At 40.6% G+C, this 16,303-nt stretch overlaps 1 protein-coding gene across 1 annotated transcript in view; it reads right to left on the bottom strand.

Annotated features, from left to right (window-relative positions):
• The window catches only part of RASA1 (RAS p21 protein activator 1), a 179,655-nt gene that overhangs the window by 57,226 nt on the left and 106,126 nt on the right, over positions 1-16,303 (bottom strand). Inside the window, exons 4-6 of the mRNA XM_019531713.1 lie at positions 6,743-6,895; positions 1,673-1,808; positions 689-759 (exon numbers count right to left, since the gene is read on the bottom strand). Coding sequence (XP_019387258.1) covers positions 689-759; positions 1,673-1,808; positions 6,743-6,895 — 360 coding nt within the window. The remainder of the gene's footprint in view (positions 1-688; positions 760-1,672; positions 1,809-6,742; positions 6,896-16,303) is intronic.

Here is a 16,303-nt window from a genome sequence, read left to right as displayed (position 1 = left end):
GATCATTGAACATTGCAAGGTAGCAGCTCAGGGAATGCCTGGATGTGAGGTTTGTGGTGCCGCAGACAAATCACTATCTCCATCAAGCAGTCAGAATTGGCATACTTGCTTTCTGAAAGTAAGAATCATAGCTAGCTACCGACTCCGATGCCTCAATGGCGGACTCTCATAAAAAACTATTTTCTACAATGTCACAATCCATTTTGCGGTTATTTCAACTTCCCATTACCTTGAACAAAATTATTCTTCACTTACTTCATCCACTAACACACTGCCCTTACATTCCTCACCTTCCTGCCCACCCAAAAAACAAAAACATTTTTATCAAACTTGTCACACTTATACCCAGACATCCCCATCTACCTATGGGACAACCCTCAACCTTGAAGAAATTTGCATTCAAAGTTAAATGGTTTCATGAGGTTGCAATGAATTTCAAGAGGACTAAAACAAATAGCGCCCCCCTTATAAATATATATGCCTTCATGGTTAGCATTAATCATTAAGAACCCCAAATTTAATACTATTATCTTTACGTTTGATAATAAACCCTAATATTTTGACTTACAGGAAAAGTCACATATAAATGAAAACTGTCTAGTGCTTAAAAGCTATATTATAACTACTTGTTAGTACTTATAATAATCTAGGAGTAACTCAACTGCTTTTACCCATTAATAAATTATACCTTATTTCATCTGTGTCTGGCACTTTAGTGTATGGCAGAATGGCTCGAACTCTCCTTCTGTCTTCCACTGGCTATAATTTAGAGGAATAGGGGGAAAAAAAAGATGTAAATATCTCTCTCTCTCCAATGACCTCCAACATTAAGCCATCCTAAGGTATAGGACTGTTAATATTGTGTCATTTACCCCTTACAGTTTTAAGTTTCTGTAACTCAAGACTGATAAGAGACAGAAATGGATGATGTATATGATTAGCTAAAGACTGCCATTTGATTTTAGCCATAGTTTCTACCTATTTATTATATTAGAATCCTGACATTTTAATTAATTTACATTGATGATTATGGGGTCTATGCTTAAGTTACCAATAAAGGCACATCCCATGAAAAGACAAGCTTAGCCTATGCCCTTCAAACACATGTGCATGGGTAAGACTTCCCACCCCACTTCAAGATTTCTATTCATGACACTTTCAAAACTGAACATTGATTTTGGGTGCCTTTTTCTGGAACCCTCTTCTGATGGTTCCAGAGAAACTTCAGAAGGAGTTTAAATTTTCAGAAACTCAGTTTTTTACATTTAACCTAGATTATATGAAAACTCTGCCAGGTAGTATGGAGCAATTCTATTCCATTTTCTCCAAAATTTCATCTTCATTTTACTGTTCTATAAATGGGCTGTCTTGCCTTTTTCTGGCTATATAAAATAAATCTCTTATTTCTTATTTATCTAGTGTTTAGAGATAGCCACAGCACCTGAAACCTTATGTTGTAATTAAGAAAAAAAACACTTAAAATCTACAAGCTTTTTTCATAAAAAGAGCATCCATCTTACTGGTCCTTATAACTTGCTATATAGTGAAAATGTTACCATAAAATTAGGAGACTTGACTACAACAATTTTTCCCCCTACTAAGAAAAAAAATTTGTATCAGCACAAAGAGAAGTTTTATTAAAAAATTATAACCTTTAAAAGTTATTACTTGCCTCTGGAGGTGCTACAGGAAAAAGCAATTTTTCCCCCTTAAGCAAACAAGACACATGACTATAATAACCTATAAGGTCTGAGAGTGAAGAAAAGCGTCGTCCACCAATATAATAATCTCCACACATGGCAATAATCCTGTTAGGCAAAGAAACAAGATTTAATAGGAAAAAAAAATCTTCTACAAAACTACACAAATAGCTTACATAAAAAGTAGAAAACTGCTGTATTTATTCATTTTTGAAAACATAAACTTTCAAGTTTACACCTAACAGAATGCACTTCTAAAAAACATGTTGAAACAGAAGTATACACATCTTACCCAAAGTACATTTAAAAATTTGTGGGTGGCATAGCAAAATAACTTTAAAATATTTAAAACTAAAAAAAATGTTCAAAACAGATGTAAGTACCTAAAGAAAAGTGATGGAATTAAAAGCAGACATCAAGATAAACATCAGAAAGTTTTCTCAGAAGCAGTGAATTAGGAGCTCTAAGATGTGAAACATTTCAATTTAAAACAGTCAAAATATCAAACTAAAATGCTCTTGAGAGAAAAAGCTTACATCTGAGAACTGGATTTGATAATCTAATGGGATATCTTCCTACAAAATGAAAACTCTGAATTACAAGCTGATTTAACAAATTTATGACAAAGAAATGTCTAAATATTTCATTATTATGGAAAAGCTACATTGTTGATTGCATACCTGCAGCGCTCCAAGACTAAAGAACATTTCATTTCTTCCTTAAAATGATTTAGCCCATTAGATTTTTAGTGAATGGCAAGAATACATTACAGCTGTCAAAACAAACCATTTTCTGTTTTACATGACTTTTGATTTAAATTAGTGTGCGCTAACGGATGAAAAGATAAAGGCAACTTCCCAGAAATGCCTAAACATTTTGACAAAAAAAAAATATTTAACATGACTAAAACTTCCATTGGTTGTTATTATTTACATGTCATCTAATTAATGCAGTTTGATTACTAAAATAGGAATTAAATTAAATATGTTAAAATCTTAACCTAAACCCCATAAAGTGAAACATTAAGAAAGAAGGTCAAAACTTAACTATGTATATGTTGTGGTAGAAATTGGAGTGATGTTTCTAAAGTACTGCACATGCTGATTGCCATACAAGAGAACTTTCAGAATTTTCACTTTTTGCTAAACTGCCCGTGATTGCAAACTAGTGGTATCAAAAGTAGCTGAAGTGTCAAAATAGATTAAATTCTGATATCAACAGTAATACATGGACTGCTTACATTCTTGCACAGTACTATTTGTGTACATGTGCCTGGAAAAAGCAACCTTAAAAAAAAGAAAGGAAAAACTATGATTATGAATATGGTGAACAGACCCTAGCAATATGATACTGTATGAGTACAGTTATCCTAACAAGAAAGGGTTAGACCCAAGAAAGAAACAAATACTGATCTATTTACCCGTTGTTTGTCCTTCAATACAGTTCCTCTTGACACCAGTGCACTTGACCTAGTACAACTGCACCTTTGAAAGCAGTTTAAGACACCAAAGCATTGGGCTTTAAGATTCAGGTTTAACTCTCCTGTTAGTAATAAATCTTATAAATATGGAAGTTAGCTATAACAGATGTGGACTGGTATAACAAATTAGGTTTGTTCCCAGCAGGGCTGGGCTGTGGGGCCGACAGACTGGAGCGCAGCAGCGCTGCAGGGACATACAAAGCTCTGGCTCACTGCACACCCTGGCACTGCCGCGTGCAGCCCAAGCCCACAGCACAGCCCCTTGCTGGGAAGGGGCTCACTCTCTCCAACAGTGTGAAGGGGCTGCTGCCCTCAGTAAGGGCTCTTTCCCACCCACCACAGCAGCAGTGGGGAGAGGGCATAGCCAGACAGAGCCGGGGGGTTATTCCTCCAGCCTCTGGCCAGGGGACAGCCAGAGGCCTATTCTGAGCCACCCAACTGCCAGTGGAGTAGAGAGGAAAATAACTCTGCTCCCTGCCCCCCTCTGTGCCTCAGGGGCCATGATGCCCCCCTGCTGTAGCAGCATGAGGAGAGTGTAAGCAGACCAGGCTCAGGTCCCTGCTGGTGGCACTGGGAGGGGAATTAAAACCCTCTTTGGCCAGACCTCTGCCCCTGCCTGCTTGGGCTGAGGAGCAGAGAACCCAGCCCAGAGAGCATGCTGGGGGTCTCCAATTTAACTCAAACCAGCAAAAGGTCTGGGACAGACAGTGCGTAAACCGGTTTGAACCAAATCAGTTAAGTCTGTACTACATTCAACTACGTTTATCTCAAACTGGTTTCAGCCATTTTCAAACTGGTTTATATACACTGTATGTCTGTTGTTACAGGTTTCTGATCACTTAAACAGCTTTATGCGTAACATCTGTCCCTGGCCATGGTGTCCCTGCTAGACCAGCCCTGCATGCTGGATCTGGCATTTGGGGTTAGTGTATGTGCCTGGTCCAGCCCACAGATAAGCTCCATACCCCTCATCCAGCCCACAGTGCCAATTGATTTTGAAATCCTTTTCTTACTATATTGACATGAAAGAAGTCAAGACAAAAATAATGTAGGATATTAATACTAGTCCTTTCTCTCCCTGATGTGCAGTTTTCCAAATTCTCAACATGCATTCTAGAAGCTGAAAGAGTTTTGTACTACATTCTCAATATTGTCTTGTCTAAAGAATTCCCTTCCTCAGGTCTCAGCTGACAAATCAAACTAAAAGCATTCCTAAGTCTTTATGGAACTGACAGCCTCCACACAGAAGGCCTTCTGTTACCAAGAGCCTGATCAAACTAAGGAAGAAGTTCTAGATACCACATTCTTTAAAACTCTGGCTGTAAATATAAAGGATCCATAGGACTTTGAACTCTTACAGACCCCAGTGTACCAGGATCTGAAGAGAACTAGACAAACTTTTGATAGAGGTGACCAATCTGTGGCATGGATAGCTTGTGAGTGTGGCACACAACAGATAGGGTAGAGTAAGAAACCAAAGTAACAGATCACGCAGGGAGCACAGGGAAGGAAGCAAAGCAGACAATCATGCAGAAAGAACAGGGCTGGAAGCAGAAAGTAGAGCAGTACTTTGGGCAAAGGAAGGATATCAGAGTGGCACTCAGGGAAGGTGTGTGGCTAATGTGTGGCAAAAGGATTGGTCTCCTCTGCTCTAGATTAAATATCGAATACATTGATTGTGCACTTGTTCTGCTTGACCTGAACAACTTGAACCCTCCAAAAACCAAAAGCATTTTTTCTCATAAGGCTGCTACATCCAGCTGTGGTGCTGCTTCAAACTTGACAGATTAGAACTTGCTCAAGTCATTTCCCAAAGTTTAAAGTTCCAGTGGAATTCCTTTCTTGCCACTTTGATAGCTGCTAGACTGAAGAGATCCCATTCCAAAGATACCTTTTTCTTGTGAAGGCTGAATAACTGTACGGGGATCCAGGAGAACAGGGAAAAATTCTCATCTGTACCAAAAGCAGCTTTCTTAAACTTAAAACCACATGGGAATAATTAAATAAGTAACATTAGTGACAACGTAAGACAATGGGCAAAAGATTATTTGTACTAAGAGCAACAAAAGCACTGAATGGTTTCAGCAATTCCTGAAGTTATTAAAATACATACAAACTTTTAAAACTGTATTCTCCATTTTTTTCCTGAACACAAAGGATATTCATACACTATGGCCTTTGAACTGCAGTTTTTGGCAGGGAACAGATGCAAAATAATCCACTTAAAAGTGAATCTAACTAATAAGAGACTAGCATAATGTTAGTTGTAAGCTTATTCAAAATAATTTAAAGGAATTAACTGTCAGCAAGTTTTCACTCTGAAGCTCTGTAGGTTTCTTCAAGCTTCTCTGTTCAAATTGTTCAGCAGACAGATTAGAGATATAAAAGAGTGTTCTAAAGTATATTTATTTTAAAGTAATTAAGTAAATGCAGGTAAACAACAGCACAATACAATCTTGAGAAACAGATTCAGAACAACTTAAAACTGATCATTCAGATGAATTATAATATATACATTTAGGTTTTCTTTTATGTACTATAAGACACTCAAAACAAATGTAAAGGGGAGGGGAGATATAAAGCACATATAGGCATGAAGAAGCGAACCTGTGCACCAGAGAGGCTTTTTGACTTTTTAATAAAGTTTTTAAAAAAAGAAGGTATAAATATGCAGCACTACCAAGAGCCAAGTGTGAAACACTTGTCATCAACAGAAACACAGCATCTCCAGAGACTGAAAACCCCATTTTAACTGTCTCCACCTTCCACCCATCATGTGGTTCCACATTTAAGACTGCTCATCTTCCACCCTGCAGAATGTTCCCTTGGTGGCCTAATGCAACACAAACTGGTCCACATTACTGCAAAATGAAGCCTCTAAACTCAAATGCATTGTGAATCCATACCAAGAAGCGGAAGAGTGCTGTCAGAGCCGGCCTCTGAGAGCTGGATTCTGTGGCTCTTCAGGGATACCACCTTGGCCTGGCCCAACAGGAACTGATCATGGACCCACCAGTAATCCTGCTTGTACCACAAGGAGCTTTTGGAGCCTTTTGAGCAGAATTACCAGTGGGTCCACAGTGCCAGAGTAGCACCTGCCAGGCTGTTGACGACCAGGGCCCAGCCATAGTAGGAGAGAGTGGGCAAGTACCAGCACCATTGCTGTACCTGCATTTCAATCCCCTCACCAAAGCCTTCTGAGTTCTTTGTTAGAAAGGTCAGCAAGGTTTTGAAAAGGCCAAGGGCTTTGAAGCTATCACAGCACCAGGACAGGCCCCCTAGACAGGTGTGGGGGTGAACCTCAGTCTAGAAGAAACGTATGGCTTTTGGCCCAGTTGATATAGTCTGGGGAGGTACACCTGTAGGGCCCACTGACACTATCAGGGACTTGACATCACCCTGAACTGTGTTACTCACAAAAAGTAACATCACCAACTGGGGAGAGGTGGGGGGCAGTGGCTGGGGCTGTGGCAAGGAACCAGATCTGTCAGGCACTGCTGGGAGAGTGAGAGAGAACACTTATGCTTACCAATTTTCAAGGAAAACACCACTGAGTACTCACCTAAAGTGATTGACCACATTTGTTTTACTAAGGAATGAAAGCACAAATGACCCTGGCCTTCGGTCACTCTCTCGAATAAGGTAACAACCAGGCTTTCCAGCTTGCCTAAGACGTTCTTCTGCAATGGTTCTGTCAAGTTTTCCATGATACCATCTGGAAAAGAGAGATATGAGAGAAATGGCTTTAGAATTAAAAATCAATTTTAAAGTGTGGTTACATTAGGAGCACTGAGTTACTGTGAAGGTTTTAAAATAACATTAAATATAATTATCAAACAAACTTTAAACTGCAAGTTTCCATCAGCACAGCAAAGAGTTACTCATCTTTCTATTTTTACTTTAAAAGGTTAATTATTTTTAAAATGTGATTATTTTAGTAGCTTAGTTATTTTATACAAGCCAATTTCTTGCAACTATGTTTAAAGTGGACTGCTTTACTTCAAAACTCTTTTCAGCATGGTTTCAATTATTCATTTGTCTTGGTATATACCATCTCAACCTTACTGAAAGTGCTCTTTAAAAAAAACAACTTAAATAGGCACAAATTACATATTAGAAAAGATGGGGGGGGGGGGAAAACGGCATTCAGAATCTGAGCATTTTTCCCCCCAAATAAAAGGAAGCCAGGGCACGTTCTCTCCTCAACTAACACTTTAAAAGTCACTTCTCAACACTATGACTTCGGTGTTTTACCATTAACAGGCAACAAGTATGTCAGGCATTTTCTTTACATAAATGGATCCTATTTATAAAAAGAGTGAGTAAGATTTCCCCCCCCCCCTTTTTTTTTTTTAACCTTTAAATAAACAGAACTATAGATCATAGGAAAGCAGGGCTGGAAGGGGCCTCATGAGGTTACCTAGTCCAGCCGCCTGCTCAAGGCAGGATCGTCCCTTACTAGACATCCCAGCTAAGTGTTTGTGTAACCTGCTCTTGAAAACTTACAAGGACAGAGATTCCACAATTAGGGGTGCACTGATAAAGGTTTTCTTGGCCAATACCAATAGCTGATTATTAACCAGCCATATCGACCAATACCAATCTGATGACCTATATTTAGTAAATTTAACACCATTTCTAAGAATGGGGACACTCATATAAGACAAACAGTGGCACTTCAATTAAGGCAGCTCTAAAAGTGCCATCCCTCCACTTCCGGAGCACATGTAAAAGTGCCCCTGCCAGTTGCAGCAGGTGGGACTATCCTAGCAGTGCCTGCAACAGGTTGTGCAGAGCTCTTCAGCTCCTGTCCTTCACCCCCAGCCTGGGGGCAGCTACCTGAGTCTGCCTGACTGCCCAGGACTGGATGGTCTCTGGGCCAGGCTCCCCACTCTCTGCCCAGGACAGGACCATGGGACCAAATGGACCCAGTCCTGGGAAGGGCAGCACCCAGCTGGGCTGAGGGGCCAGAAGAACTCTACTGCACACAACAGGGGGTAGGAGCTGGCTTGACCCCTGCCAAACTCTGCTCCCAGCCCCTGAGGAACAGATCCCTGGGCACTGCAAGTTAAGTCATGCTGGGCTGGGCCAGGGAGCTCAGCTCTGCCCGCCCCAGTCACATCTGTGGCATTCAGCATCTTTTACAGCTCCTGCCATGGGAGCACCTGGGACACCATGGCAGCTGCTCCCCTCCAGTCCATCAGTGAGGGGTGGGGGTGTTGCCAGGTCACCCCTGGCTCACAGGAGGAAACCCAGGCTTCTGGGGGTCCCAGCCCCATGGGCAAGAGGGAACCCTGGCATCTGGGAGCCCGAGCCAGAAGGCATAAGTATCAGAGAATATTATCAGCTAACGCAGCCAAGAAAGGCCGACAGCCAATAATGAAAAATTCTCTTTTATTGGTGCTGAGCTGGTAGGCAGCCAATATAGCGGTGCACCTCTATCCACAATCTATCTAACCTATTCCAAAACTAGTCAGATTGGGGATTAGGAAGAACTTTCTGACTGAAGAAAATATGCTCCATTTGAAAACCTCCTGCCCCTTTGCTTAAAGTGAAATATCACAATGTACATCCTAAGAACCATCAAAAAGTATTCCAACAAAACCAAGACAAGAAGAAAATGAATCCCTTTGGACCAGTGGGTTTAATTCTTTTGAGAATCACAGTATCCCTCCACAACTTTCCTGAATGTGGCGGCATTCCTCAGTTGAGAACCACTAGTGCGGTCAACTTACACCTCAGTGGCTCTCAACCAGGTAAAACTACCAGCTTCCCTATGAACTTCCTGCCCAGCCAAACCAGCAAGGGCTGTGGCACACTCACACACTCCTCCTGCAGTAGGGTTCTTTGATAACCCTAAAGCAGGTAGGAGCGGTGGCTGGTGCTACAGGCCTTCCTGGTCCAACCCTGCACAGCATCTCCCCGAAACAGAGGCATACAGGACAGCTGTCCTGCATGCCCGTTTCCAGGAGGGACTACAGCATGAGCTGGCTCTTCTACTTGCTTTAGGGTTATCAGAGAACTTTAATGCAAGAGTAAGCATATGCCACAGCCCTGTGTGTGGGGCAGTTTTATCTGGCCACCACTGGTGGCAATACCTGCACTTTGGCACCCTGTGGTAGTCTTGCAGCACCCCAAATGAGAACCACTGCTTTAGGCTATCACAAGGGCAGCAGACCCTTTAAGAGGACACAGGTACACAAATCTAGCCTACCTCCCCAGATGAAGGAAATTGTAAGATTACATAACTGGGGAACTAGTCACACCAGGACATAAAAATGTAGCTGGTTATTCAGTAAAGGTAGAGAGCAGAACAGAAAGGAAGAGACAAAAAAGATGCATTTTTCCTTCTGACAACCTTTAAATATGAGTAGTCAACCCTAGGCATACATGCCAGAGTGTGGCACACTAAGACGTTTTGCTTGGTACGCATGCCTCAGGGAAGAGGCCCGGGCTGTGCTGCCACAACACAGATCAGGTCCCTCATGATTCCCCTGCCATCCATCCCTGGCACACCAACACTTACAAATTGAGATTATGGGGTTTTTGGCATTCCGCCCAAAAACACTGCCAAACCCTGCTTTAAAAAGTTTGCTGAGTAATGACAAAAATAAAATCATTTAAAGTCATTGCACTTTCTGTATCATTTCCAGTCAGCAGCTAGACTTGAGAACTGTACTGGAAATCCTGGGCTCTAATCCCAGTTCTGCTTGCCCCGATGGAAAACTTTTGCAAATTGATCATAAATGTGCTTTACTTTAATAATCCGTGAAATTCATAAAGAAGTTACTTTAAAGTATACCTCAAAACCTCCTTGTAAAAATCATTAAAATTTTGTCTATTTCATTTCCCACCCCACAATCCCAAAGGAATATTCTAATGCAACTCATGCAAATTAGGTAACAAATAAACAGGTAAGAGACTCCTCCCCCTCTTCAAAATCAGAAAAACTTGAAGATGCAAATGGCTCAATGTGTTTAGTAAAAATAAAAAGTGACAGACAAATCTGGCTATAAAGAAAACAGTCTTCAAATTTATGCACAAGAGAGCAGGTTTTCCAGATTATGAATAAGCAATACTATAAAATATATTAAGGTAAATCAAGATTTAGTAAGCAGAGTAAGGTTTTATAACCAAACTGAAAAAAAATTGTCTTGTCAATAATAGGCATGTGTGTATATTCCATGTACTGCAGATTATGTCCTCTGACAATGAACAGGATCTACTTGTTCTCTCTTATCTAACTTTATTTTATTGCATTCAGAATAGTAGGCGATTACTCCCACATGAAACTTGTGTGATAAATAACTGACAAATAACTGTTTAGTTTGGAATAGCATAAGTTCAAAACAGAAAAATGTATGAATTGATTATGTTTAATGTCCTAATAGCCGATGCATCATCTTGTATTTTTTCAGCTTGGGATGTGCTTCTATTTTATTTTCATAACCTGAATAACTATAAAAATAAGCTCCAACATTTGCTTTATGTAACTACAACAGATAGGAAAGAGACCATAAGAGTAGTATATATTCAGAGATGGTGGCAGAAAACAGTTCAAGAGAATATCCTCAGGAAACCCCTGTAGATAGCACACATCTTTAGAAAACAGGATACACAATGAAGTATAAGCCTCTAAGATATCATTATATATAGTAAGCAAAAATGCTTTTCGGGAAATAGCTGTATTCTCCTTCCAGAGAAAGTGCAGTTTTACCATTATACAGCAGTGACTCATTGCATAAAGGACATACGACCAAATAGTTAACCTTAATTTTTAATCCCCCTCCTGTCTTTCAATCTGTGGGTTAGCTGAAGAAATTTTTGGTTCAGGATGCATCATTATTGTTTTAAGAAAGCAAGGCAATAAACTGAATTCAAAGCAACATGTCAAGTGTTCAGAATCTTTTCTAAATACATCAAATGAAAAGTTATGTATGGGAGTGCTCCGATATACTTTTACAAAAGCAATAACAAGTGTTATCATTATATATCCTCATACACATTTTAACCGAAAAGTACATGCAGAAATCAACTCAATCTTGCCAACTCAAAGTGATGATGTTCAATCACAAGACATGATATTTTTAAAAGCAGGGGGAAATATATTGCTGCTAACATTTATAATGGCAAATCTAGGAAAGGAAAAAAGTATTTGGATTTTAATAGGGTATAAAGAATAGAAGATCTAGGAAAGCAGGGCTAGAAGAGACCATACAATGTCATCTAATTCAGGCCTCTGCTCAAGACAGGATCATCATCCCTGACTAGACCACCCCAGCTCTTGAAAATTTCCAAGGATGTAGATTCCACAATTTCTCCAGGTAACCTGTTCCAATACCTGACCACCCTTATCGTCAAAAAGTTCCTTCTAATCTGCATTCTAAATGTCCCCTGCTGCAACTTAAGGCCACTGTTCCTAGTCCTGTCCACTCTAAAGCCACATCTACATCACATATCAGGTATTTGAAGAGTGTTACCAAATCCCACTCCCCCAAAGCTACATCTCCATCACCCATTGGGTATTTGAAGATTGTTATCAAATCCCACACCCCCTCGTCTCAATCCTTTCTTCGCCAGACTAAAAAAACCCTAGTTCTTTCAGTCTCTCCTCATGAGTCTTGCTTCCTGGGCCACTAATCATTTTTGTGCTGGACTCTTTCCAAACTGTTCAAATCCAACTGGAAGTGTGGCACCCAAAACTGAACAAAGTACTCCAGAGACGCCTCGCCAGTGCTGAACAGGAGCAGAAGAATCACTTCCCTTGAGTTTCAAGTGACACTCTATTAATATAACCCAGCATGCTGATGGCTTTTTTTGCAACAAGAGCACAATGTTGGCTTGTATTCAGCTTATGGTCCACTGTAACCTGTCTCTGCAGTACTGCAGCCTAGCCAATCATTCCCCAGGCTGTATTTGTGCATGCAACTATTCCGTCCCAAGTGCAGGACTTTGCACTTGTCTTTGTTGAATCTCATCTGATTGGTTGTGGACCATTTCTTCAGTCTATTCAGATCATTCTAGATCCTATCTCTCCCTTCCAGACTGTCTGCAATTCTATTCAATTTAGTGTTATCCACAAATTTGCTAAGTGTGCCCTTTCCCAGCCATCTAAGACCCTAGCTGACCTCCATGAGTTCTCAAACATGATCACCAATTCCTTCAGTATTCTAGGGTGCATCTCATCTGGCCCTGCCAACTCAGAAGCAATTTCTCTACAGTAATCACTAATCCGCTCTGCCATTACTCTAGGTTGTCCCTGAGTTTGCTAGCTAGCTATCCAGTGCTTGGTTCATCATTTACAAGCTTAAGTATACACTAAGAACCTGCCAACCTGCCTTTGCAAAAGTAAACACAGCACAAAAGTAAGCATAATACAAGTTAATGGACTCCAAAACAAATGCCAGAGCCCATAATACTAAAGTCAGTCCTACCCGATACCATTTTCTCATGACCAGAAAAGAAGTGGGGAGAAGGTGGGGGAGGGAGGGGGAGGGAGATTGATTTTTAGGGAGATCTAGCTATTTAAAGCTTTATGTAAAAAATTAACATCTTAAAAGACAAGGCAGACAAAGATTTTTAATGACCATACAAATAATCATACAAATAAGGCTTAATAAGCAGGCTCAGACTGCACCAGCTGTAATTCCTGAATAGCTTTAAGATGCAGAACACAATGCAGCAGCCTCAGCTCATGGGGAGAAATGCACTATGACAACTGCAAGGCCCATACAGAAAGAAAAAAGGTAAAATCTCACAGCTGTCTGTAATTTTTTTTAAGTGCTACTCTGCCAGTGGCTACTACCCACCAGACAAGTGTTATCATAAAAGCCAGTTTTAGACTCATTTTCACTCTCCTGCATAGCAGCCAAGTGGGTTGCTGCTCTGTGAGTAGTATTAGGATTCTACTGACTTCCAGTTCTTGGCTTAGTTCTCTCTCATACTACTATTTAGTTTCCAGTATTTACTTAACAAGCGATGATAGAAACTAGTCTATTTGTGATACTACAATCCATTTAGCTATTTCCCATTCCCTGTACTATACCTTAATTCAAAAGGAACATACCAATACATAAATCCTACATCACATAATTCACCTGTCCAATATCCTCTTGGTGACAGCAAGTTTCATCAGGTGCTATAAAGTACTGTGCAAGAAACCCTACAACAGAAAGTTATGCAATATCCTATCTGTAGAGATAAAACTTCTTTCGAACCTCATTAGACACTTACTTGATCCCTTGAACATGGAGAATTGCACACTTTCCAGAAATTTTTGTTTAATCACATTGTAATTTAAGGTACGGCTACAACTGCCTCAGTGTTGCCCTGGAAGGTACCTCTATGACACTTACTCATTCCAACTCCACATATGTGTTTATCTTGTGAATCATGTTTGCACACCTAATAGTGTTAACAACTTGTGGCACCCTTGAAAGGATCCCAAGGCACCCTGGTTGAGAACTACTGTCCTAACTAGTAATTTCTATCATTCTTAAACCCCGAACATTACTCTCTAGTTCCTCAACTCAGCAGATATTGAGAACAAAGACAGATGCCCCATGGTTTCCTAACTACACAGCACAAAAGACAGTGTCTAAACTGTTCTTAAAAAGCGCATCACATAACCTCGGTCTCACAAAAAACAAAATACAGCAAAAAAAGGATTTTTTTAAGCAAAGGGAGGCCTTACTATCATGTAACAAAAGCAGAGATCAAGTACCACATTGTGGCTGAATCAAGGCCCAAATGTCAGGGATGAAGACAAAAACCCCATCAAAATGTGCCATAACCATATTTCTTGCCTTTACCCTTGGTGTTCCAATGATTCTGTCTCAAATTTATTGTTTCTGCTATAACATATTTTATATCCTTTGCTATTTCCGTTTTAAGTTTTACTGTGGCCCTCAATTTCCCCCAGGAAAAGAAAAGTATAAATTATTAGACATATATAATCAGGAAAGCAGAGTATAAAGCAGATTACACCTGGAAAGAGAAGTTAAAGACAGCAAGAAGGGGTTTTATAAATATGTTGGCCAGAAACAAAAAATGAAGGAAGTTATATGCCCACTGATTATAGCCCAGGTGAGCTATTAACAGAAGATGCAAAGAAGGCACAATTCCTCAATGGCTACTTTGCATTTAAGCTTCAACCAGACAGCTAACAAAAATAATATAGGCAAAGAAGAAGAAAGGCCACAGGTCATGACAGCGTAAAAGAACATCAGAGAGCTTTTGATTAATTTAAATGAATTTAAATTGACAGAGCCTTATTAAATTCATCCAAGGCTGCTGAGGGAACTGGCAGAAGCGATCTGAGCCACTGACAAAAAGAAAGTCATACAAGCCAGGCAAGATTTTTAAGGACTGTAAAAGAGTTCCAGCCTGCAAGGGGCTGGGGAGAGTAGAAGAAGGGTGGTGAGGCAAGGGGAACCATGTGTATGTGCACGCTTGTGAGGAAGCTTGTTGCTGCCACTGGGAGCTCCAACACACCATGGCAAGGTTCCCCCTGCCTGCCCAGCGGCAACAGGGGTGGCAGCACTGAGCTGTGTCTCCTGCTGCTGCTGGGTGGGCACTTTGCCAGGATGGTGCAGAGCTCCCAGTAGCAGCAACAAGCTTCCTCACCAGGCCCCACCTTGCCCTGTCGTGCCAAGTCCCTCCTGCTGGGCTGCAGACACCCCGAAGGGAGGGCAGCAGGGTGGAGCGCCCCAAGCCCCTCACCAGGCTCCACTATGGCTATGCCACCTGCAGGGGAGAGGGAGCTGGGCTCCGCACTCTGCTCCACCGCAGCAGCAGCCACTTTCCGCAGGCAGCAGCTGGGGCAGGTGGCTGCTTACCCAGGTCCCTGGCCCTGTAGCCCTGGCAGCTAGGAGACCTTGGTGGGGGGAGGAGAAGTCTGTGGCTTGGAAGTGAGGGGCCTGGACCTGCATCCTGGTGAGCTATGGGAGTAGGGGGAGGTCTGATATTCCAATTCCATGATAAAAGAACCCCAAATCAAATATCAAAATTTATAGGTACTTAGAATTTATTTTATTATAATGGCTGAGGCACTGATAGACTTTCAAATTGCTTTAAAATTCCAAATATATCAATAAAACATTGTGTTCAATTGATACATATGTATACGAGTATACCTATAGTGGCATTTCATTTTAATTGTGGATTTGGGGAGGGGGCTTTAAACAGAATTTGTGATTTCTAAACAGAGAAAACCAGGATCCCTGCTGATCACTGGCAGCAAGCATGGATTTGTTAAGAACAAACCATGCCAAACTAACATGATCTCCTTCTTTTACAAATAACAAATCAAGTGGAGGAAAGGAATCTTCCTTTATAGTACTCTTTACTAAGGCTTTTGATAAAGTCCCACATGACATTCTGATAAGTAAAATGGAGATATGTGGGCTGGGTAAAATTATTGTACGGTATACAATTGGCTTAATAACCACAAACAAGGATGGATCAATGGATGGATCAATGGATCAATATCAGAATGGCAGGAGGTTTCAGGTAGAGTTTCACAGTAATTTTGACTGGTTTGACTGCTAAGTTTCTCACTTAAACTTGGACGATTATAACTACAAAGTTTTATTCATTCTCATGAACTAAAACGATATTGTAATGTTTGTATAGAGACATCCCATGTAGTATCCTTAACTCAAAGAAGCTGTTTCACTGTAGAAATCCACACTGTACAACTTTAGATATCATACATCTTATTTTCGTCCAAAACTGAGTACTGTACTTAAAATGTTCCTTTAAACATTTTTGTCCCCTTTCCCTTATGTACTGGACACTTGCATACAAATCATGTTGGGTTGTACTACCAGTTTTACACTGATTTGCACTTAAGTCTCAGGGTAAATTTCACTTAACTTGGCTTTGCTCAGAAACTTATTGACTTGCTTTGACATGTTAGCTCAATTTTATCACTTAAAATTGATAAAATTACATGCTTGTCAATTCCTGGCAAAGTTCTGGATGTTTTTAGTCTCCCAATGCATAGAACATCCACATCCCCTTTCAAGAGAAGCACTGTAAACATATACCAGGGAAAGCATACACAGAACAGGAAGAAGAAAATAAATACCCTGAAAATCAGTACCATAAAACCCCAAACAAA

The sequence above is a fragment of the Crocodylus porosus genome, unplaced genomic scaffold, assembly GCF_001723895.1.
Source record: "Crocodylus porosus isolate Cpor-Errol unplaced genomic scaffold, CroPor_comp1, whole genome shotgun sequence".
In the NCBI taxonomy this organism is placed as follows: Eukaryota; Metazoa; Chordata; order Crocodylia; family Crocodylidae; genus Crocodylus; species Crocodylus porosus.
Note: the sequence above shows the minus strand (reverse complement) of the source record. Positions and strands in the feature narration are given on the sequence as shown.